We start from the raw sequence: 23979 nt of genomic DNA on the forward strand, positions 1-23979 counted from the left end.
ACATTGAGGAGACTAAGAATGAGTACAACTATTTATTTTTTTTGAAGTGCATCAGGTTTGATTGATAATTTGAAATGCACATATTTCAAGCCTGGAACAGTTTCTCTCATGTTTTAACATAGTGAAAGTGACAGCATGGATGGAACATGCAGACTCATGAAAAAGCAGACATGAAAACAAACCATTCACTCATCTCCAGAGGAAATCCTTTTCAGGCTAAAGGAAAACTATTCAAGGTAGCAAAGCAAGGAATAGCTGGAGGCAGAAGCATAACATTTCACAAAGGAGCAATTGTGGTTGAACAGCAGAAAGTTTATTTTCAACCTGGAAAAATCACTAACATTTTTCCATCCAGGATCAGCTGGGGGGAGGGCTCTGTAATGTAAAATATTAAAAATAAAGACATCAGAACCATTTTTCAAAACAGAATTCAAAGACATAGGCATGTTAGTCTGGAATATCAGTGTGCAAAGGAATCTTAGTACCTCTGACACTAATTGAGGGAAAGAAACATCTTTAAATGCATGTGAGGAAGTAGATGGGCCAAAAGGATTGCTCTGGGATCGTGCAGACACTATTCGCACCAGGACCGCGACAACTGCACAGTCCCCATCCTAATGCAGACCACCACTGCAGTCCTAATCAGGCTGATGGAAGGAGTGAATTATATCCACTCCTTTTTGGTCCAGTTCTTTGGCCTCAGCACAGCCCCAACGTGGCCTGAAGCCACGTTATTTTGCCCATCTGTTTCAGGTCAAAGTCTATGGACACTTATGTTACAAACTTTTCTCTTAGCTAGCCTCAAAGGTGCTAGAAGACACCTTTGTAAAGTGTAAGGCTTTCCTATAGAGGAGAAAAGATTTCCTTTGAAGGGATTATTAATAGAGGAAAAGGAGATACATCTGCAAGGCAGTTGTCTATTCTCACTGTGTTATTGCTCTGGAAGGATATACATTAGGACTTATTCTAAAGTAGGACTTAAACATATTGCACACCCATTATCTTCTTCTTTAATTGTCATCTGACAGGATCAGATATATCAAAATCATTTATTCATTTCACTTACACTGAACTAGACATGAACAGACATGATGATTCTTGCCCTAACAGATCAAATGAGCTTCTGACACTACAATAGCTAGGGTGGAACCTAAAAGTATAGTCTTCTTTCAAACATTTCTCACATATGACTTCAAGAGCAATTGAAAATCTTCTGCTTTTCAGAAAATACTACCATTATTTTCACAACAGACATTGTTGGCCTCATTGATAAGGCTGTCATAAAGGGCTGTTGTTTCATGACCATAGATCAAAATCAAGAGAGTCCTCCTTTCACTCTGTTGTAAGCAGGCCCCTGCTCACCTTGAATCAAGTTTCTTGGTTTTCCTTTCCTTCAATGTTTGAATAATCTTCCCTAGAGCAAGGTGGGAGAGGTTCTCTACTGGCCACTACAGAACATGCATTTGTGTTGGGGATGGAATTTGAAACATATTTTCCAAGGAAACTCAGTCTGTTTTTTCTGTTAAGATCTCTAAAAGGAGCGTATACTTAGTATGGGTCTCACAACCACCATCACCTCTTAAGATATGGAAAACTGGAGAGATACATATGGTGTGAATGTTCTGAAGATCTCCATCCCTTTCAAGGCAACCAATGGAATACTTGGTTATCCTACTCAGTGCTGTCAACATACAGGCAAATTTGATTAGCTACAAATCACTGTGATATCAGCTAGTTTAGTACAGTTATCTGGTTTGGCTAGGATTGGCTATATGACTATTTATGATAAGAATGCAGGAATGAAAAAATACTGTTTACAGCTCTCCTTATTAAACACAAAAACTGTCACTAAAGCAAAAGCAGAAGTAGTGAAATGATGACAATGAACAAGATGACTACATTCCTACACTATGGTCCCAAAGTACTATTTTACATCCCAAACCTTAAAAAGGCATGTTATTAGTGTACCCTAACAACATTGGTGCCTACTTTTCCTTTGCCTTCTTCTCAATCAGTATAACCTTTTTCACTAGAAGTGTTTGATAAGAGGTTCTTGATGATACAGCCCTGTATATGTAAAATACATATAGCTTCCGAAGTGCCTTTATCTCAGGAACTTGAGAAGACCAGTATACCTGGATTCAATATGAATAAGAATGCTAACCAGCTTTGTTTTGCCGATTATATCCAGGGAAAGTTTCAAACCCACCATTAATTTAATTTAATTTAATTTAAATGTAGCTGACATGGTGGTAAGGGAGCTCTGAGTTTAGATCACATAATATTTTTATGTGACATATATAGCAATAGACATGCACATATAAAGCAACAAAACTTTTGGAAATCTGTTGACACATACCTTTGTTTCAAATTAATCCATGATGTATTCAAATGATCCATAATTTCCTTTACTTTTCTTGTGTCATCACTACTGTGTTCTTGGAGAAGTTTATTTGAAAGATCATTGAATGGATTCATCTTGGCATCACCTTTGTCTAGATCTTGTATCAATATCTAAGCAGCAAAAACATCAGTGTCAATATTTACAAGCAAACAAATGTAATACTAAAGTAAAACTACTAGTCAAAATACTAGGGGTTGTTTTTTTTTTATTAGTTGGTTTTTAATCTTATACTTTTAATCTTGTTTTAAAGGGGTGTACTGTATATATATAGTTGTATTTTAACTTGCTGTACGCCGCTTTGATTGCTTGGCAAAAAGCGGGATAAAATTATTATTATTATTATTATTATTATTATTATTATTATTATTATTAGCCAAAAATGTTCTACCATACCCTGGTTACCTTTTTTGTTTAAATAATATAACTTAATAAAACACAGAAAACTACCAGAAATGAAAACCCAGGAAGAAAGATTTGCTCAACAGTGATATTAGTTCTTTATATCGTGCAAATGTGAACCATAAGGAATTCTCCAGCTTAGGGCAAAGCCATCTACTGTATACCCCAATCTCACAGGGCAGAAGAAAGTAATTTGATCCATTCATGTTACACACACACACACACACAGAGAGAGAGAGAGAGAGAGAGAGAGCAGGGGTGATAAAATAGCAGTTCTAGCAATGCATTTGTTGGGGGGCGGGAAGGAAGTCTCAACAGAATATTACCACAGTGGAGGCAAATGTATCTTGTAATGAACATTTCTCTGCAGTGCTTTACCAACAACTGTTAGGAATCAAGCCAGTATGTGGCAAAATATGCAGATTAAGGGGAGAACTAAAGAGAAACCAAGGAGAGTCAGGAAGAATAGGCAAAATTCAGAGAGAAACATGGTATAGCAAGACATAAGCAACAAGAACGGTAAGAAAACGCAAGATGCAGCTAGGGAGCTATGACTAACCCTCAAGTCACTGCTCATTTCTTTTCATAAGGATTGCAGTGAGGTTTTTAAAAAGCAGGGATATTCAAAAGACTTAAGATAAACCTGCATTTCAAGATAGAGCCACCATAATCAACCATTGCTGATGTGATTCGAGGGGTGGGGTTCAGAAGCAGCGTGTCCAGTTTACGATTGCTCTTCCTCATGCTTGTCATTGCCCTACTCTGCAATAGAGAGTCACCAGAGCTGACCCTTTCCCATTTGTAATGTCTCTAGTTCTATTTAGGATAAAATGCTTGAGGATGAAATGGTGCCCTATGGTAATGGCTCCTGCTGCTTGCTAGACTGAATCTACTTTACAACTGAAGGAACAGAAATGAGTATTCATCCCTTTCTTGTTAACCTCTTCTAACTCTGCCTGCCAATGAATGAAAGAAGCTACAACACAAGCAATTTGCTCTTCCCACCAAAAGGAGAATGGAATTTAACATCTGAATCTTAATAAACAGCATCTACCAGCGTCACTATAACTATATATTTTGGTTCTAGTATCAGATGTGTGCCCGATGGAAAACCTCTTGCCCAAAGGGCTTACTAATGTAGACACAAAGGACAAAGACAAAGAGACTGGTTTTTAAAAATAGACTATATGGAGTAATCAATCACTTAAAGAACTCTCCTAAGGCATTTTTGTAGATCAGAATTATTAACAATTTTTCAGATATCTGCTGCCTAGCCTTAAAACGTATATCTAAGCCATCATAAATAATACGTAGATGTGTCCTACAAGAAGAATGTTTAAATTAGCTTACTTGCTAATTAGCTTACTTGCTGTTCACCGCTATGATCTTTGGAATAGCGGTATATAAATAAAACAAATTATTATTATTATTATTATTATTATTATTATTATTATTAAATAATTTGTCATCCAAACAAAAGAGTTACATAATGCTGGTGAATCATTCTGCCTGGTCATTTATAGAGAATTTTATATAGCCCTATAATCAAAAAAATGTTTACTTTTTCTCCTCTGCGTAGTATTCTTGATGTTTATGAGTGGTAAACAGTTGTCCCTCCATATTTGCTAGGGTTAGGGGAACAAGACCCCTGTGAATATGGAAAAACCGCAGATAACAAAAACACCATGTTTTTACCTGAAGGACACCTCGCTAGGAATCTCTAGGTCCTTCAGTGCAACTCTGTGGTCAATGTCCAACATACACTGACCATAGAATGGCACTGGAGTAGCTACAAATGGTCTTTCAGTGCAACTTTTAGTTAAAGTTGACCACAGGCACTGGAGGACCTAGACAGTCCTAGAGAGAACATATTAATGAAATCCGTGAATAATCAAAGCCGCAAATATGGAAGGATGACTGTATTTCTTACAGGAGTTTAAAATCATATTATTCACTATGAAAATCTACTACTGCAAAAATATGCATGAAACAAAAATAACTCTGCAATGAGAGATAAAGAAATGCAAATTACTAGGAGCAAAATAATATGATTTCCCAACATCTATCTTCTAAGTCCTAGAATCATCCAAAGCAAGGGTGAGAAGAATAACAAGCAGATTTATTAACAAACAGATTTTTTTCATATCACCAAGCTTTTGTCTTCTCTTTTTCTTTGCCCGAAACCGTTGTAGTTAGAACAAACTGATAAAACAAAGCAGTTTAACTGCACAAACTAACCACTGCCTCAAAGACAATTTCATTGTCCAAAAGGTGGAGGAGGCAACACGGGGATCAGCTAGATCTGATCCTAACCAACAGGGATGACCTGGTAAATGGGGCACAAGTAGTGGGATCCTTAGCTGGGAGTGATCGTGTTCTCCTGGAGTTTATTATACAGTGGAAAGGGGAAACCAAGCATAGTCAGACACGCATTCTAGACTTTAGGAGAGCTGATTTCAGTAAACTTAGGGAAATACTGGGGGTGATCTCATGGTCAGGAATACTAAAAGAGAAGGGAGTTCAGGATGGATGGGAGTTTCTCAAAAGGGAGATACTGAAGGCACAATTTCAAACTGTTCCAACGAGGAGGAAAAATGGGAGATGTCTCAAGAAACCAGGATGGATGACTAAGGAACTTTCAACTGAGCTAACTTTTAAACGGAACATGTATAAGAAATGGAAAAATAGGGAAATCACCAAAGAGGAATTCAAACAAATAGCATGCGTAGGAGTAAAGTCAGAAATGTTAAAGAGCAGAACAAACTCAGGCTTGCTAGAGAAGTTAAGAACAATAAAAAGAGCTTTTTTGGGTATGTCTAGGTTTGCCATATCCCGCCTGGGGACGGAACTTTCCCGGTTTGGGGCGGGTCCGCACGGTCCCGCCTCAGTTTGGCCCCGCCCCCGGGATGCCCCCCCAGCGAGGCCCTGGAGGCGGCTCCGCAATCGCGGAGTCCTCCAAGGCCTCTCCGGGGCTTGGGAGACGCTGTCTCCCAGGCCCCAGGGAGGCCCTGGAAGCAGCTCCGCAATCGGAGAGCCAACCAAGGCCTCTCTGGGGCTTGGGAGACGCTGTCTCCCAGGCCCCAGTGAGGCCCTGGAAGCGGCTCCATGGTCGGAGCTCCGGCTGCGGGGTCCTCCAACGCCTCCGCGAGGCAGGGGAGGAGAAGAAGGCCGCCTGCCATCGCGGCAATCGCCACGATGAAGAGCGGCCCCCGCCTCCTTCCCGGCCTGGGAACAGGCCAAGGCTTCCTCCCAAGCCAGGAAGGAGGAGGAGGCCGCTTTCCACTGCGGCAATCACCGTGATGAGGAGCGGCCCCCGCCTCCTTCCCGGCCTGGGAGCAGGCCGAAGCTTCCTCCGAAGCCAGGGAGGAGGAGGAGGCCTCTTGCCACTGCGGTGATCGCTGCGATGACAGGCGGCCCACATGCTCCTTCCCGGCCTGGAAGCAGGCCGAGGCTTCCTCCCAAGCCAGGAAGGAGGAGGACAAGGTTTAAAAATGTAGGACCTTTTTTTTTTTAATTTCCTTGCCAGGAAATAAAAAAGGTCCTACATTTTTAAACCTTGTCCTACATTTGTCCTGGTTTGGAGGTCCTCAGCTATGGCAACCCTAGGTATGTCCATAGCAAAAGGAAGAAGGAAGAAATGGTAGGGCCACTGTGTGGAGAAGATGGAGAAATGCTAACAGGGGGAAGGGAAAAGTCAGAACTACTCAACACCTTCTTTGCCTCAGTCTTCTCAGAAAAGAAAAAGGATGATTAACCTGAGGAAAAAGGAGCAGAGGACACAATAGGGGAAATGCAGCACAGAATAAATAAAGAGGTAGTAGAGGAATATCTGATAATCTAAATAAATTTAAGTCTCCAGGATGAACTACATCCAAGGACTTTAAAAGAACTGGCAAATGTAATCTTAGAACCACTGGCAATAATCTTTGAGAACTCCTGGAGAAGAAGAGAAGCCCCAAAAGACTGGAGGAGTGCAAACGTTGTCTCTATCTTCAAAATGGGAGAAAAATAAGACTCCAATAATTATTGGTTAATTAGTCTAATATCAATAACAGTAAAGATTCTAGAGCATATCATTAAACAGAGAGTTTGTAAAGATTTAGAAAGCAATAAGTAATCACAAAAAGTCAACATGGGTTTCTGAGAAAGAAGTCATGCCAGACTAATCAGGTCTCTTTTTTTGATAAAATTACCAACTTGGTAGATGAAGGAAATGCTGTAGATATAGTGTATCTTGATTTCAGTAAGGCCTTTAACAAGGTCCCCCATGATATTCTTGGAGACAAGCTGGTAAAATGTGGGCCAGAAAATCTGACTGTTAAGTGGATTGTAATTGGTTGACCAGCTGAACTCAAAGGGTGCTCAGCAATGGCTTTTCTTCATTTTGGAGAGAAGTGGCCAGTGGGATGCCAAAGGGTTCTGTCTTGGGCCCCATGCTATTCAACATCTTTATCAATAACTTGGCTGAAATAATAGGGAGCATGCTTATTAAATTTGGAGATGACACCAAATTAGGAGGAATAGCTAATAACCCAGAGGACAGGATAAAATTCAAAATGAACTAAATAGAAAGCTGGGCCAAAGCTAACAAAATGAATTTCAACACACAGAAATGTAAAGTACTACACTTAGGGCAAAAAATAAATAAATAAAATGCATGGATACAGGATGGGGGACACCCAATTAACGAGACTGTGTGACAGGGATCTAGGAGTCCTAGTAGAGCATAAGTTGAACATGAGTCAACAGTGTGATATGGCAGCTAAAAGGCTAATATGATTCTAGGTTGCATCGACAGAAGTACAGTGTCTAGATCAAGGGAAGTAATAGTGCCACTCTATTCTGCTTTGATCAGGCCCTGGAATACTGTGTCCAGTTCTGGGCACCACAATTCAAAAAGGATGTCAACAAGCTGGAGTATGTCCAGAGGAGGGCAACCAAAATGGTGAGTCTGGAAACCATGTCCCACAAGGAGAGACTTAGGGAGCTGAGTATGTTTAGCCTGGAGAAGAGACAGTTAAGAGGTGATATGATAGCTCTGTTTAAGTATTTAAAGGGGAGTCATATTGAGGATGAAGTAAGCTTGTTTTCTGCTGCTCCAGAGACTAGGTCCTGGAACAATGGATGTAAGCTCCAGGAACAGAGATTCCACCTCAACATTAGCAGGAACTTCCAGACAGTAAAAGCTGTTCAACAGTGGAACTAATTCCCTCAGAGTGTGGTGAGTCTCCTTCTTTGGAGGTTTTCGAACAGAGCCTGGATGGCCATTATTATTACGTATTATTATTATTATTATTATTATTATTATTATTATTATTTATATAGTGCTGTAGATTTACAAAGCGTTGTACATTCAAACAATAAAATCGATAAAAATGAAACCTGCCATACACTGTACAAAATACAATGCGCCTACATCATATGTGGGTGTGCTTTACGTGGCTTTCAGCATATGCTGAAAGCCATGCAGGGAGTAAGGGGTGGCACGTCCCATAGGGATTAATAAGGCGTGTGCCCATGGCACGCACCCACACCGCCGCGCCACCACATGCACAAGCCCTATTCATTTAAATGGGGCTCGAACATACACGTAATTTGCTTTACATGGGGGAGTCCAGAACGGATCCCTCACATAAAGCAAGGGTGCACTGTACATTTAAACAACAGATAATAATACAAGATAGAATTAGATATAAAAGCAGACAACAAATTAAAAAGATCAAATATCAAATATCAAATCAAATCTGTCAGGGGTGCTTTGATGGTGAGTTCCTGTATGGCAGGGGGTTGGATGGGATGACCCTTGTGGTCTATTCCAACTCTATGATTCTATGATTCACTCATTGGTTCCACATTGGATAAATTGATTATTTTTCCTTGCAGAGGAAAGAAAGGGCAACAATAATAGAAAGTAATGGTAAGAACTATTCAGGGTAAAAGGGAAATACAGTTTAGGATGCACCCACATGGATGTGTGCATATCCATGCACACACACACACATAGAGAGCCCATTGGCAAACATTTGCTATAGATGATGCTTTCAATAGCTCTACTTTTACAATTCAAATCAGTTGTAAACTAGGAAATAAATATCTGCTGAATAAAGGGAAATTAATTATCAGGATAAGAATAAATGAAAGTAACAGTGAGATCCATGAAGGCACACCTGTCCTGCACAAAATTCAAGAGGGATATTGACCAGCTGCAGCATGTCAAGAGTAGGATGACCAAAATGGTGAAAATCTAGAAACCATCCCCTAGACGTGTGGCTTAGGCAACTGGGTATGTTTAGCCTGGGGAAGAGGAGATTAAGAGATGACATGATAGTCACATTTAAATTTCTGAAGGGATGTCATATTGAGTGTGGAGTTAAACTGCCTTGCATCCATTGCTCCACAGATTAGGACACAAAGCAATGGATGCAAACCCAAGAAAAACAGGGATTCCACCTCAACAATAGGAACACTTTCCTGACAGTAAGAGCACTTTGATAGCAGAATAGGCTGCTTCAGAGTGTAGTGGAGTCTCCTTCTATGACAAGCTACAGGTAAACTACTTTTAAGTATCATGTTTGCAAAATGTTTATTCCTCTTCCTGTCTTCAAAAAGAAACACCCAAAAGAATTACCAATAATTTCTCTAGAGTTTTTCTCCAACCTTAATTCATTTTACAAAATCCAGTGATATTATGCACATTGGTCTCTTTTGCAACATACAACAATATTAAAAGTTATGAGTTGTTTGGCTTTATTTGATTGCCTGATATTGATGTAGAATCCTATATCTATTGCAATAATTGAATGAAATGTTCTCCAGAACACACTATGCTCCTGACAGACATTCACTTCTGGATGTTAAATTTCAGTACATGGTAATAAAACACATTTATTGGCAAAACCTTCATATAGCTTTATTAGCTCACTACCTCAGAAACCTTTCATCCAATATCAAGGAATTATAGTAAGTATTTGAAAAGCTTATTGCAAATATATTCCATAATTTATAACTTAAAATGTCTTTGCTTAAATAAACACAGAACGTTTATTGAAAGATACTTGTTACGGAAGTTACCCTTCTGAGAGAAGTACTATTTTGAAATAGAGAATTAAGGCTGATGTATCTGTTGAGAAAAAATGATATCCTTTGTCATGAAGTAATTTTTTTAAAATGCACATACAAAACTGTATAACACATTGTCTTAGCCTGAAAAACACCAATTCACAGAAAGACAGCAAAACAGGAAGAAGGGTTATATGTTGTTAACTGCCATCAAGTTGATTTTAACTTATGTCAATCTTATGAATAAGAGACCTCTAAGTCACTGTATTATTACCAGCCCTGCTCAGGTCTTGCAGACTCAGGATCATCTGTTCCTTGATTGAGTCCATCTATCTGTAGTGTGGTCTTCCTCTTTTTCTATTACCTTTCACTTTGCCAAGCATCATTTTCTTTTCTAATGAGTCATACCTTCTCATAATATGTCCAAAGAACAATTGTCTCAGCTTGGTCGTCTAGGCTTCTTAGTTCAGGCTACATCTGCTCTTGGACCCATTTATTTGTCTTTTTGGCAGTCCAGGGTATTTGCAGAACTCACCTCCAGCCCCACATTTCAAATGAGTTTATTTTCTTCCTATCACTTTCTTCACTGTCCAGCTTTCACAACCATTGCTGTTGTTTGCCTTCGAGTAGTTTCCAATTTAAGGTGACTCTAAGCTATCCTTTCAAATACTGGTCTTCTTCTGATTCTTGACCTCAGTCTCCATTCTGATTAATGACTAAACCAAGGTACAGGAAGGGTTTTATTATTATTGTTCTCTCAATGTCTTCATTGTTTCCTTACTGTAATCCTGCCTTTGCACTTTGTTGCTTGACTTTCTTCAGTAGTTCCAAGTCTTTGTTATTTTCTGCTAGTAGAATGGTGTCATCTGCATATCAAACTTCCTCTGATTTTCACACCTCTAATCCAGCTTTATGAAATCTTCTGCATACAGATTAAACAGACAGAATGATAAAATGAAACCTCTAGCCAACTGGAAGTCATTCTGTTTCTCCTTATTCTGTCCTGGCAGTGGTCTCCTGACCTGAGTATAACTTATGATCAGTTAAGTTGCATAATCAAATGCTGTGACACACACAGACACACTGTGAATTTTTTGGTGTGCACCATTATCCAATGTATGCTTGCAATATGATCTCCAGTGCCTCTTCTTTTTCTAAGCCTAGCTTGGACACCTTGACATTTCATGCTCCTTATATGCTGAAACTTTTAGTTGTAAATTTTTGATCATCAATTTGATTGTATGTGAGATTAATGCAATGGTTACTACTATCCCTGGAGTCTCCTTTTTTTGGGGAGCTGGAATGTATATTGAGTGTTTGTGGGCCACTCTTTTATTTTCCATATTTGTTGGCAGACTTTAGTTCTAATCTGAATGGATTCTGTTTCTGTTATTTAAAACAACTCTACTAGTATGCCATCATTTTCTAGTAACTGATTTCTTCCAACTGTTGTAAGTGCAGCTTCAGCTCTACTTTCTAAAATTGTGGATTCATCTTCAAATGGTTATGCCTTCAATGAATCTGCCATTCTTTCAACTCTTTCATATAGTTCATATAGTTTCATACACTATTATTTTCATTGTCTTTTTAGTTCTTCTTGATCATGTAATGTGTATGTGTGCTTGTTGTATAGCAACCCTCTTCTTGAATTTCCTTTTGATTTCTCAGATCTTGTGGAAGAGGTCTCTTGCTCTTCCTTTTTTGTTTCTGCACTCATTATTATATAGTCCTCCTTGCCCCAGAACACATGTCATTGTTGCATTCAGGATTCGGAGTCTTTCTGTCCCCTTTTGTTTCTCATCCGTCTTTAACTTCCTCAAGAGTTTCATCTGTCATCTAATAAAACTGTGCTTCCTTTTTGGCTGTGAATAGTGTCTTTTTGCATTTTTTCCTCACAACATCCCTCACTTTGGTTCAGAGTTTTTCTGGTTCTGAGTAAATTAGACTTAATAGTGCAAATCTGTTTTTACTTTTTCACTAAATTCTGTAACAGTGATGGCGAACGTTCTAGACACTGAGTGCCCAAGCTGCAACCCAAAACTCATATATTTATTGCAAAGTGCCATGTCTCTCTGGCTTTCTAGTAACAAACTCTGGCAAACTATGTGCTGGGGTGATGGTGTGTGTGCCCACAGAGAGGGCTCTGAGTGCCACCTCTGGCACTAGTGCCATAGGTTCGCCACCACTTTTCTATAAGGATGTTCTTCAGGTTGTCTTTAGACATGATGATATATTCTTTGGCTGTACTCTAAATTTTGATATTATCAGTTCATGGTCCGTACCACCATCTGCTCCTGCTGTTTCCCTTTTTCACCAGAGAGAACAGAGCTTCTCCATCTTCTGCTTCCAGTGATGTAGTCAGGGTGGGGCATTATCAGTATGCTGATGACACCCAAATCTGTTTCTCTATGGCTGAGACTGCTTCAGTGACCAAAGAGGGCATCTCCCCTCTGAATGACTGCCTGATATCAGTAATGGATGGGATGAGGGAAAACAGTATCAAGCTGAATCCAAACAAAATGGAGGTACTTGTGATAGGTAACCCCAACCCAGGTATGGAGATAAGTTTCCCAATACCATAGAAAGTTAGTGCCATGGAACTTTCCCCAAATGAACCGATTTTCTATGAGTAGACAAATGTTAGGTGAAACAATATTCAATCATACCTTGCAATCTGCAAAAACACAATACAATATCCTATTTCAAAAAGTGATCAAACTGTGACACACAAAAATGTTGGATTTATAAATCCTGAGAGGCAAACAATAGCATGCATTTGAACTCACTTTGTTTTCAGAGATTTGCTTAGTAAGTTTTTCTTTGGGTGTTTGTAAAAGAGCATGAAGATGTATCTCATATTGTCCAATTAGGTTCTCCATTTCTTGTTTCAGGTCATCCCACTTCATACTGTCAGAAAGCATGCGTCTTAACTGGTGTTGGCGTACTTCCACCCCATGCTGAGTATTATCCCATTGATTCTTCAATTTCTCCACTGAAATAGACAACACAGAAACATCTGACCACATCAAAACATGCTCTAGATATTTTGTTATCATCCATCTGTTACCCAAAGTATAGAAATCACTAAGCCAATCTTGAGTCTTGAATATGTCATAATGCACATGGACAGATCATAGACCTTCCCCATTTATCACATGGGGCATTCCATCTATACACTTGGGTTCCCTTTGATGTTCTCTCTCTCTGAAACACTTGCACATGCTATAAGCATAAACAAGTGTTCATATTTGACTTTGGCAGTCGCTCCTCTCAAATTGGTACTAGCCTGTAAACAGATAACATAACTCCCACAGATCAGCACAGACCTCTGTGTTACATGCTTCCCTTCATCCTGGATTCTGTAACATTTCATGAGTCAACTGTAAGCTTTCATTATTTTTAGCAATCAGTAATGTATACATTACTTTAGCTGTCATGCTTCTGAGAAACTACCACTTCTTTCTTTCTTTTCCAGGTCCAATCCACACTGCAGAAATAATCCAGTTTGGCACTGCTTTAACTGCACTGATTCAATGCTAGGGAATTCTGGAAACTAGTTTTGTCAGAAAGCTCTGGTGTCACACTAAACTAGCACTGAACCAGGGCAGTTAAAGCGGCGTCCAACTACCGTAGATTGTTTCTGCAATGTGGATAGGACCTTTGAGAAGGAAAAGAAAAATCCTCTTCTTCCTACCAGCTGGATTTTTGCAAAAAGGCACACCCACATCAAAGGTGCACCTCACTTCTGCCTGTGCAAAAGCCAATGGGAACAAGGAGAACTCATGACCCTCCCCTGTTATTTGCCAAGGGGCTCACTTCCATCTCTGCAGATACAAAGAGATATTGCTGTTTTCACTTTCAGCAAAAGCAGAGTTTTGAGTTCCTTTCTTTCACCTAGAACAACCAAGAAATGAAAAGTTGTTTTGCCCCAACTTGGCACTGTTGCAGAAGGTGGCAGCAGTGTTGTGAACAACTGTATCATAACATGAAAAAAATATCTCCTTTGCCCTTGTCTTTCCTGGAGGAAAAATGGTAGTAGAGTCCTCCCTCCATTCTCATGGACTTCGGATTCGCGCCCCTTGATTATCTGTGGGAGGGGTGAACAGAGGGAGTTAAAATGGGGAATGCCTCCATTCAAGCCAATAGGGCTTGAATATGCATATTTCTTCATTTTCGCGGGGGGAGGGGAACAGAACGGATCCCCCACAAGAAAGGAGGGGTGATTGTATTCCCTTCACCTCCCATTAGTTTTTCTAGAAAAATGGGATAAGATATCTTTTTTCTAACAAGATGCATAATATATATTTATTGGAAGAGGTACATAACTTGTAAAACTATTATCAGTACATTTGTCAGACTATTACTGTCATGCTTTAAATAATCTAGTATTCCTTTATTTCTCCTTGATTTTTACTTTTACTTCTCACGTGCCTGCAGCTTTAGCAAATTATTTTCTCCATACTACAACTTACTCAGTTTTTCCTTTTTCTCATATTTTTCATGGATTTTTCAAGTTTACTACAATATATTTTCATGTAAATGACTTCCATTATTTTTGAAAAAATAAACAATTATACCAATTCAAATACAGTCAATAGAATATAAAGATTCAATCTCCCTACTCTAATTACCTTTATAGACTGTTAAATGTTGTTAAATTCACAGGCATGAAAATTAGGGTGTTTTTTTTAAAGGTTCCTAAACAATTATGGGGTTTTGAATTCAATACGAAAGTCCAGTTTGTTTGTCTTTAGCAAGATGAACTCTAATAAGTAAATCCATATTATTTCATACAGTTATTGAGACCTTTAAAAAGTCAGTAAATATGACATCACGGCGTAACAAAAGGCATTTTGCTATTGGACCTCACCAAAGCTCCTTCCTTGACCTATCTATCAAGAATCGGATAGACCCTTCCTCCACAGATAACTTATTCTGCCTGGACCTCCTGCAGCTATCATTTTTTAAATCACAAATTGGTCACTTTACTGTAATCGTATCTACCATAGAGATCTTTGGTGCTCATCTTCCAAGACGTCTCTGCAACAGAAACATACATACATTTTTCTGTGATTGCTGTCCTCACATCAGAACTTGATGTTTTGTTTTTCAGATTCTGTGCCAAAGTAAACACAGAATCCAACTGGGGATGCCGATGCTCTAAATCTTCCTTTGTTATCTATAAAGAGGAAAATTAAAATCTGTTGCCACTGGATCTTTTAAAAAATACAAAATTTCATTTTATAAAGCTTTCTAGGGCTTCTGTCCAATAGTGTCACTGTACTAGTGCAAGGTCTTTTATATCAGTGGAAGTGAACAGCTATAGTTAGCACAAAGGATGGAGCCAGTCCAGGTTTATATTACAAAAAAAAAGGATATATTGTCTATTTCACTCATTCTTGAACAATTTCTATATTAGGACAATCAGTTGACTTTACCTAGAATACCATATTACCTATGTTCTTCTGTTTTAAGAATTTTTCCTGTATTGTATTACACATGTGTGCACACACATACAGATACACACACACTACACTCATTCCTCTAAACCTTAGTCAAAGTACGTTCAAATACTGTTTAGCCAGCAAAATACTTCCATTTTTATTTGAGAGGAAATTAGCAGCAAGATCGGCTGAACATTAGTACAGTACAATATATCCTCTCTTTCCATACAAAGTAGTTCAGGGAAATTTCCATAATGAGCCATTACATACATAACAAGTTGTGTGTCCATCCAAAAAGCCCTCTGAGAGCAGTTCCAAGAAACTTCATTAAATGTATTGTTACAACAAAATGCTAGGCAATTAATTCAGCTACTTTAGTGTTAAATACATATACACACAAACATGTACATACACACATCCTAAAGCTATTAGTTACTAGTTGGTCCACTTTTTAAGTTTTGTCATTATCTGAAGAAAAGAAAATGACAACATAAGTATGTTCTCTCTCAACTTCTGTTAGTACAATTTCCATTACCAATGTAGGCATTCATATCCCTCTTTAAACTCAATCACCGCTTGTCTAGGACTGTTGGATATCCAGATTTTACAGTTATTGAGTAAACCAATTAACCTACTTTAAATCAATTTAATTATTTTAAACAGAATGTGAATATGACTATTTGTAGATGATGATGATGATGATAATAACAACAACAACAACAACAACAACAACAACAACAACAACGTTTCAGGAAAGGTGAACTTGTTCTAGTAACCTGTATTATATGTCTTTTCAGCAGAGCATCATCCAAATACAAATGCATACCTAGGAGTCATTTTTAAAAATCAGTGTTAGCTTTAAAATAGTAATACTCTTGGATAATGTTACAGCATTGTATTTATAGGAGTCAGCCACAAACACATCATAATTTCAAATGTATATTATTCAAGGAGAGATTTTTTCAGAGGTTTGTGCATTTGATGACTGATAAAAAAAATATAATAATCAAAGAACAGGATTCAACACATCACTACTTGTTCCATTTGCTGAAGAAGGCTGTGCACACCATAATCCTGTAAGTCATGCCCCCCAATGTCCCAAGACCCTTCCGCAACATATTTAGGAGTGAGAAAGGCAATGGTTCAAAACTCGCAGCATATAACTCTTCACTTATTTAATTGCCACATGCATAACAAGTAACTTCAGTACTTTTCTCCATGCCCTGTGAGAATATAGGGATGCTAGTGCAATTCTGAGTACTGTTAACACTTTCACTGAGGAAAACTCATTTGTCCCCAAATACATGTAGTTTTTCTGATCAGAAAATATGTTTTTCCCCAAAAGAGTAAAGTTTCTACATAGGAATCAATGTATCTTGTACAAAATACACTGCCTCCTGTATAAAATTACTGCCTTACACACATTGCCTGTACAGAAAAACTACACACGGTTTTTCTGTGCAGGAATAAATATATTTCCAAAAATTGCACAAACTGTCCACATTGTGTAAACTACTGCAATGTAGCCAAACAGATTCTTTTGCTGAAAAATCACATGCAGCTTTCCCGCATGCTCTAGGGATACAAGAAACAATGCATTTCCCACAAAATACACTGATTTCTGCACAAAAATATTGCTTTTGGCACACAAAAAATGCATAAGAAAAGCATAAGCTTTGTGCAAATGGATTTTTTCCCAATGAAGTCCCAAAGTGCCAAAAATTCATAGCTGTCTTCACATCCCTTGTTCCTTTGTCACAGTAGAATGTGGAGGACAATGGCCAAGCAGAAAATACACAGAGAACATCCTTTTCCTGCTGGACAACATATTCAGACAACCATCTTTAGAATCTTCTGCTAGGGAAAAGGAACTCTCTGCACCAAGCTCCCTTCCTCCTGTTCAAAAGTAGTAGGGACTGAAAAGGATGCTGTGTGAATATTATGTATAACTTAATGAAACATGCATAAAGCCAGAGCTTGGGGGGGGGGGGGGGGTTTGACTACTGCTCTCAGAATCCCCAAGCCAATATAGCCAGTGGGTATTGAGAGGACTGCAACAACAAAAATATCTTGTCGAAGCTCTGTGCAAAGAGTCCATGCCTTTTTGAACTTGTAACTTTCACAAAGACTTAACCCTGTACCAGATGCTTCTTTGGAAACTTCTTTTATCAGTCAATCTGTTATTATTACACTGGTTCCCACAGACCAAATAGCAGGGACAAAACAAAATATCTTTATGATATCAAAGTAACAACATTTAACGGCTCCACATACTTTCATACGTGCAATTGTCCGATTGATTTCCTCAGCATTTCCCACAGTAACTATGTTGGACTTCAGCATCTGGTCAATCAGTGCCAACCAGTCAGCCAGTTCTGTTGTAGTTTTATTGAGATCAGCAGGTGCAGAGATTTCCAAAGTCTGTGGCATTTGAGCGATGCTTTCAGAGCCAGAGGACACTAGCACCATCTTTTGGAGAACAGGGTACCCTAAACAATTATAACATGTTTTACTCAACATTTCCTCTTCCATTTAAAAGGTATACAGAATATGTATTCCAACAGATGTTTAGATGTGTGGTTCAGCATAGTCTATGAAACTGGAAGATGGGAGCAGTAGTCTGGACAATGTACATTCCCTAAGGGTTGGGCTTCAGGTTCAAAATAATTTACCACTTCCAAATATTCAGATATTCACAATTCCCCATTTGAACTATTGCCCTTCAAGTATAAAATGGTAGGGAAAGACTGACATAATGTACATCACAATGTACATCACAGAAATATCAACAGCAACCTCATTACTGTCAGGGTTAGTGAAATGTGCAAAAATTCATCATCTGATCAGCTTACCCAAGCAGTTTGGGAACATTTAAAGGTAAATTGGCAAAATCCACAAACCAAAGCTGTCATCAAACAATTCACCTTGGCTTGAGATCTGAGTGTGTTCCAGGAAGTAATAAATTTTAAAAAATCACTGGCAGCCAATGAAATGCCTGTGACTCATAAGCAAGCATAGGGATCCTCTGAATCATACTAATGGAAGAATACATCAATGGAGGTCTTTAAAAGACTGATAACATTATAGGAACTTTTTTATATTGCTCATTCAAAGTCTCCTTCTTTTGTTAAGAAAATGTATCACATGTCCATTTGAAAACATACATTTAAACATATGGTCTTAAGTACTCAGTATCACACCCTTTAACAGAAACAGCTATCTTAAGCATTCTTTCCCCTCAAGATCAAACAAGTATTTATAATGCATCTGCCTTCTTAGCCAAACCCTATGATTTAACAAGGTAACAAAAACATCATATGTCATTCTTTACCCACTGACCCAGAGAAACACATTTTCTGCTCAGAACTCACCAGGAGGCTTTGCCTGTGGCACAAGATGGAGCTGATGAACATGTGTCTCCAGTTCTCTCACTCTGTTGGGTGCTTCTCTGAACAACTAATATGGGAAGAATGTTTTATATCAGAAGAAGCAAGCAGTCCATAATTAGTGTTACACTAAAGCACTGCCACTATAGAGGCACCCAAGCAAAAAAGCTGTTCCATCTTCATTATTCATTTACTTCATCACCAAAGAGTCTAGAGAAGGAGGGGTTTGCTTTCTGCTACTAATACAAAGTTCAGTTTCTTTATATGTGAATGGAAGTTGCATGTTTGGCGATGTTGTGTAAGAATTGTCTGCTCAACAGAACTTATTCAAAATACATTACAAATGATGGACAAGTGTAGAGGTAAAAAAAAGTGCCCTAATGAACAACTGCACAATCCTAACTCTAGCTTTAAAGTGGAGGTATTTCATCTTTACGGAACAAAAAACTGGAGCACACCTTCCTTGATCTAATAATATCGTTTTGCTTTAAATGGGATGGGATTCTTTTCTTTCTTTAGGGAATTTCCCTGATTTTTTAAACTTAGGAAGACATAAAAGAAAACCTGTAACTACAATGTGACTAGATCCATAACAATACATAGAGCAAACAGTCAACAGCAATGTAACTATTTGTACAAAGAAGAGCAACTTCTCCCAAACAAATATAGTTGGATTGCTACAAAATCCAAAGCCACTCACAAAGTTCCAGTTGCAATTTAACCCTCTCTCTTTAAGAGAGATCCTGCTCACTATGAGACACTGCTCACAAATGAATACCTCCCTTTCAGATGTTTGCTTAAGGTTTGCAACTAAGCAATGGCATTCTAGAGACAGCAGTGTTCTACTAAAAGTTAGGCTATCTGACAAGAGGAAGTAGAAAACTACTCTACGCTTTAAAGCTTGGAGAAAGACACAGACAGAGACCTCAAACTTTCAGAAAATGGCAGGACTGAGAGGTAATAAAAATTATAATAAAAAGTTTACAAAAAAAGAAAAGAAAAAAGCACTGAATCTTCTTCTGTGTAGGATATCCTGTGTGAGATAATATGGAAACCTGACACCAACTATAATTATATGAATTTTTCCCGTTAGTCATTTTCTCTTGAGATAAGGTCATCTTCAGTGTCTCTGACACTATGCATGCTACCACAAAGTAAAGAACATTACTGACTTAGACCATAAGAATACAATATAATTAATATAAGACAATATAATTTTAATCAGCCCTTTAATAATAGGTACTGTTTTACACTAATTTGTCCAATTCTCTCCCCCTATATTGCACAAAAATTCAAATGCATCTTGCAAGAGATTAATTACACAGAATACATGTAATGCTTGGTCATTTGTAAGGAATCCATACCTTTTTCCACCTAATATTCAGGAACCTCAGTCTTTCAGAAATATTTTCTCTTTCTGGAGGCCCAATGCTTTTATTTGAGAGCACATCTGGTTCACTTCTGTTTAGCCATTTAAGTTTCTCTCCTTGCACATCCATCTCCTCAATCAGGCCCTAAAGAGATTAAGAGAATGTTTCAATCTGATGGAAACTAATTATTTCTGCATATCTATGCTGTAATTCTAGGAAAGACTACTAAAATCACAGAATGTGGTTCTGACAATAAAAGGTGGAATTAAAAATAAAAACTAAGCAGGCAATTTGTTTAAAAATGCAAATTCCTGTCTGAGCATGCTAAGAAACATGTGTGCAATGCCTAGTGCCAGAAAAAAGGGGGCAATTCAAGGAGGTTTCTAAAAGTGGTAATTCACTTTTTTAATCGATTGTCCTCTACACTATTTACCATCAAAATATATTCATTTTTCAAAATCAGAAGTTGAATCTGGTCACTTCTGGCTTTAAGGCACAAAAATGTTTATTTGTTTATAGCATCTGAAATTCATATATTTCTCATGGTCCAAGTGCTAGTTCCATAGACAAAAAACTGGCCCCATAGGCCCACTGCGATTGCCTAACCCTGGTTTAGATTTAACTTTCTTAAAAAAGAACGGCTTCTTCCATTGACAAAAGCCTCCTTGGTCCAGAGGAGGCTCTTATTGGTAAAGAGGGAAAGAAACAATTTCCCCCTTTCCCAATGTAGCCTATACTACTTCCTATGCTGCTCCATATAGTCCCCCAACATCTAAATCAGATTTTCAGAAGGCTGTAAGAATAACTGGAAAAAATTAGTTCCCCTCTCCATCCCACCCCAATCACCATAGTTGTACTAACTAGAATACCTCAGAATTTCTTCATGGGGTCTCAGAATCTTGTCCCAGACAATGATCAGACCTAACACTGTATTATTTCAATAAGGAAAAAAAATCACTTATTTTATGTATTGCATCATCTGTGACCACTTAGGATTCCCATTTTAAAAATGAACTAGTCATCAAATTTTATTGCACAATAATACTTCAAAACTGAAAGGATGTTTCTGGTTTTTCAAATAATGCTTAATCATGCTTAACTTGGCATACAGGTAGGCTTGCCATATCCCGCCTGGGGGCGGGACTTTCCCGGTTTGGGGCGGGGCCACACGGTCCTGCCCCGGTTTGGCCCCTCCCCCGGGACCTCCCCCCCCAGCAAGGCCCTGGAGGCAGCTCCAGCCCTCCCCATGGCTCCCTGCCTGGCTTAGCCTAGAGAGCAGGTTTTCAAGACATCTGCCACTCAGAGCTATTGCCAGCCCACTTGGTATATATACCCTGCAAAAGGCATTACTTTCAGGTTACAGTGAGCAAAGAAAAAAAAGGCCATCAATCGTTCCTGTTTCCCTGGGAGTCTAATTGCCTCATCTTTTAAATGTCTACCACTCAGTATTGTTGTAATTCTTTATCACAGGGTCGTTTTTGAGGCCCTAAACACCTTTACTTGTAATATGCAAATTTATCCCGAAGCTGACCAATGGGAAAGAAGCAATCAGCCCTCCCCTTGGGTTGGTTTTCAATGGCTTGGAAGGAAGAGATTTTGCCTTGCTTGTAAATAGGAAGGGCTTTGGGGTAGCAAAAGGCTGCAGAAATAGTTTGACCCCCCCCCTTAAACATCCATGGCTCAGTGCTATGGGATTCTGGGAATTGTAGTTTCTTGTGGCACCAGAGCTCTTTTGACAAAAGGAGACTGAATGGAGGCGTTGCCTGGCTGGGGGCAGAGCCTCTTGCCAGCAGTGAGAAGGCTGTGATGATGAGGAAAAGCAGGGGCTCCTCTGGTGGTCCTGGCCACTTCCCTTGGCTCCCTCCCTCCTCCTCCTCCTCCTCCTCCTCCTCCTCCTCCTCCTCCTCCTCTCAGAGCTCATTCACACTCCCTGGCTTTTCTCTCTCCCCCCCCCCCCTGCACTTTGAGACCCCTTTAACTGCCAAAGCTCAATGCTCTGGAATTCTGGGGTCTGTGAGGCATTTGGCCTTCTCTGTCAGAGAGCTCTGGTGCCACAATAAACTACAATTCCCAGGATTCCATAGCACTGAGCCCTGGCAGTCCAAGCAGTGTGTTTTGGACACAGAGATCCTCCAAATGAATCCAGTCCCTAGCTTTTATATCTCTCACACACACTGTAGGAATAATAACCCACTTTGAGACTGCTTTAACTCAGTGCTAGGGAATCCTGGGAATGCGAGTGTTTGGGAGACATTGAGACTTCTCTGTCAGAGATGGCTCTGAGGCCACAATAGACTACAATTCCCAGGATTCCCCAGCACTGAGCAGTCTCAAACTGGACCATTTCCTCAGTGTGGATGCACCTGGGGAGGAATTCTGGGCACTGCAGTTCAACTACGTTTGGAGGGTTATGGGACTCCCTGTCAGAGATAGCTCTGGGGCCACAATGTACTACAGTTCCCAGCATTCCCCAGCACTAACCCAGGACAGTTAAGTCACTCTCAAACTGGATTATTTCCTCAGTGTGGATGCAGCTTTGGTGAGGATGCAGCTTTGGTGAGGGCATTTCAGTCCAGCATTGTTTTATTTCTGCAGTGTATTTTGGACCAGAGACAAGGTGACCAGGCATCCTCCTCCTTTTCCAGGACATGTCCTCTTCTGTCAAATTTCAAAAGGTCCTCCATTTGGATCATGGCTAAGAAGCATGGATTTATAATTACATGGGTGTTTTTAGCTTTTATTTACATTTTTTTGCTTGGGTGCCCTACATTTTGGGGTGAGGGCATTGGTCACCTTGGTCAGAGAGCTTTCCAGGGGTTTAACTGCCATTCTGCTGTGGTGCTGGAACAGACCACCATTCCCAGAATTCCATAGCATTCAGCCGAGGCAGTTAAAGTGGTCTCAAACCAGATTATTTTTCCAGTGTAGATGCAGCCCAAGCCTTTTGCCTCTCTTATGCCTGAGATTTCAAAGCCCAGCCTTGGCACCACAACAAACTACAAATCCCAGGATTCCATAGGATGGAGTGATGAGAGTGAAAGCAGTGTGGCAGCAGCCTAAGTGTGCTTAATGCAGTTCTTAACATGGTGCACCTCTTGCCTACAGAGTCTCACAAGACTTTTTTGTTTAACAACTTGTACCCATTAACTCCATTTCATGTCTCCTTTATTTAGTGGGGTGGAATACAGACAAAACAAGTCAAAATGAAGAAAAACCAAAGTCCCTTGACCAAAGGGTTTGGTTGTGGAATAAGCCTCTGAAATATGCAAGAGACAATGTTAAAGCCATGTTCAATGCTCAAATGTGCTGTTTGGAATGGGGAGAGGGGGGTGGCCAGAAAGGGAAGGACATTTCCGTGATCTGTCTACGAATAATGTCAAAATGTCCTCCATTTTGATCATGCCTAAGAAACATGCATTTATATTAACATTTCTAAAAAAGCCTCAATTTTTTGCGTGTCCTCCATTTTTAAAAAAATGTGTCCTACATTTGAAAATATTGTCCTGCATTTGTCCTACATTTGTCCCGGTTTGGAGGTCCTCACTTATGGCAACCCTACATACAGGGTTGCATCATGTGTCTGTGATCCAGTACCACAATGTAGACACAGAAGAATCCACACTTGCCCAGAAGGAGGAAGATTAATTACAACTCAAAAGCAATCAACAACTATATGTAACTTGCCATTAATTCTCGCAGATTTTCTTCATGGCTGACTGTAGGTTTCTCACCCAGGGCATTTTCTACATTTTCTACCCAGCAACTAAATTCTTCTAGCTTTCTTGTGAAGTCTATTAATTGTTGATTTTCCATTTTCAATCTGTGACACAAATACATGGAATATGAAACAAGAAAATCATTATCAATACTGAAATACATATAAAAGGCAATCTAGATGGAATCTGGCACTGTGCAGC

The 23979-nt window shown here is 39.2% G+C and overlaps 1 protein-coding gene across 3 annotated transcripts in view; it reads right to left on the reverse strand.

Moving 5' to 3' along the window:
* The window catches only part of UTRN (utrophin), a 446595-nt gene that overhangs the window by 249848 nt on the left and 172768 nt on the right, over window positions 1–23979 (reverse strand). For all 3 annotated transcript variants that reach the window (XM_089530248.1, XM_089530249.1, XM_089530250.1), the window contains exons 45-51: window positions 23747–23882; window positions 20057–20206; window positions 18678–18762; window positions 17581–17795; window positions 14924–15041; window positions 12649–12854; window positions 2360–2514 (exon numbers count right to left, since the gene is read on the reverse strand). In XM_089530248.1, the coding sequence (XP_089386374.1) occupies window positions 2360–2514; window positions 12649–12854; window positions 14924–15041; window positions 17581–17795; window positions 18678–18762; window positions 20057–20206; window positions 23747–23882 (1065 nt within the window). The remainder of the gene's footprint in view (window positions 1–2359; window positions 2515–12648; window positions 12855–14923; window positions 15042–17580; window positions 17796–18677; window positions 18763–20056; window positions 20207–23746; window positions 23883–23979) is intronic.

This window comes from Sceloporus occidentalis, unplaced genomic scaffold (assembly GCF_023333645.1).
Source record: "Sceloporus occidentalis isolate IW3139 unplaced genomic scaffold, rSceOcc1.0.p SCAF_6, whole genome shotgun sequence".
NCBI lineage: Eukaryota > Metazoa > Chordata > Lepidosauria > Squamata > Phrynosomatidae > Sceloporus > Sceloporus occidentalis.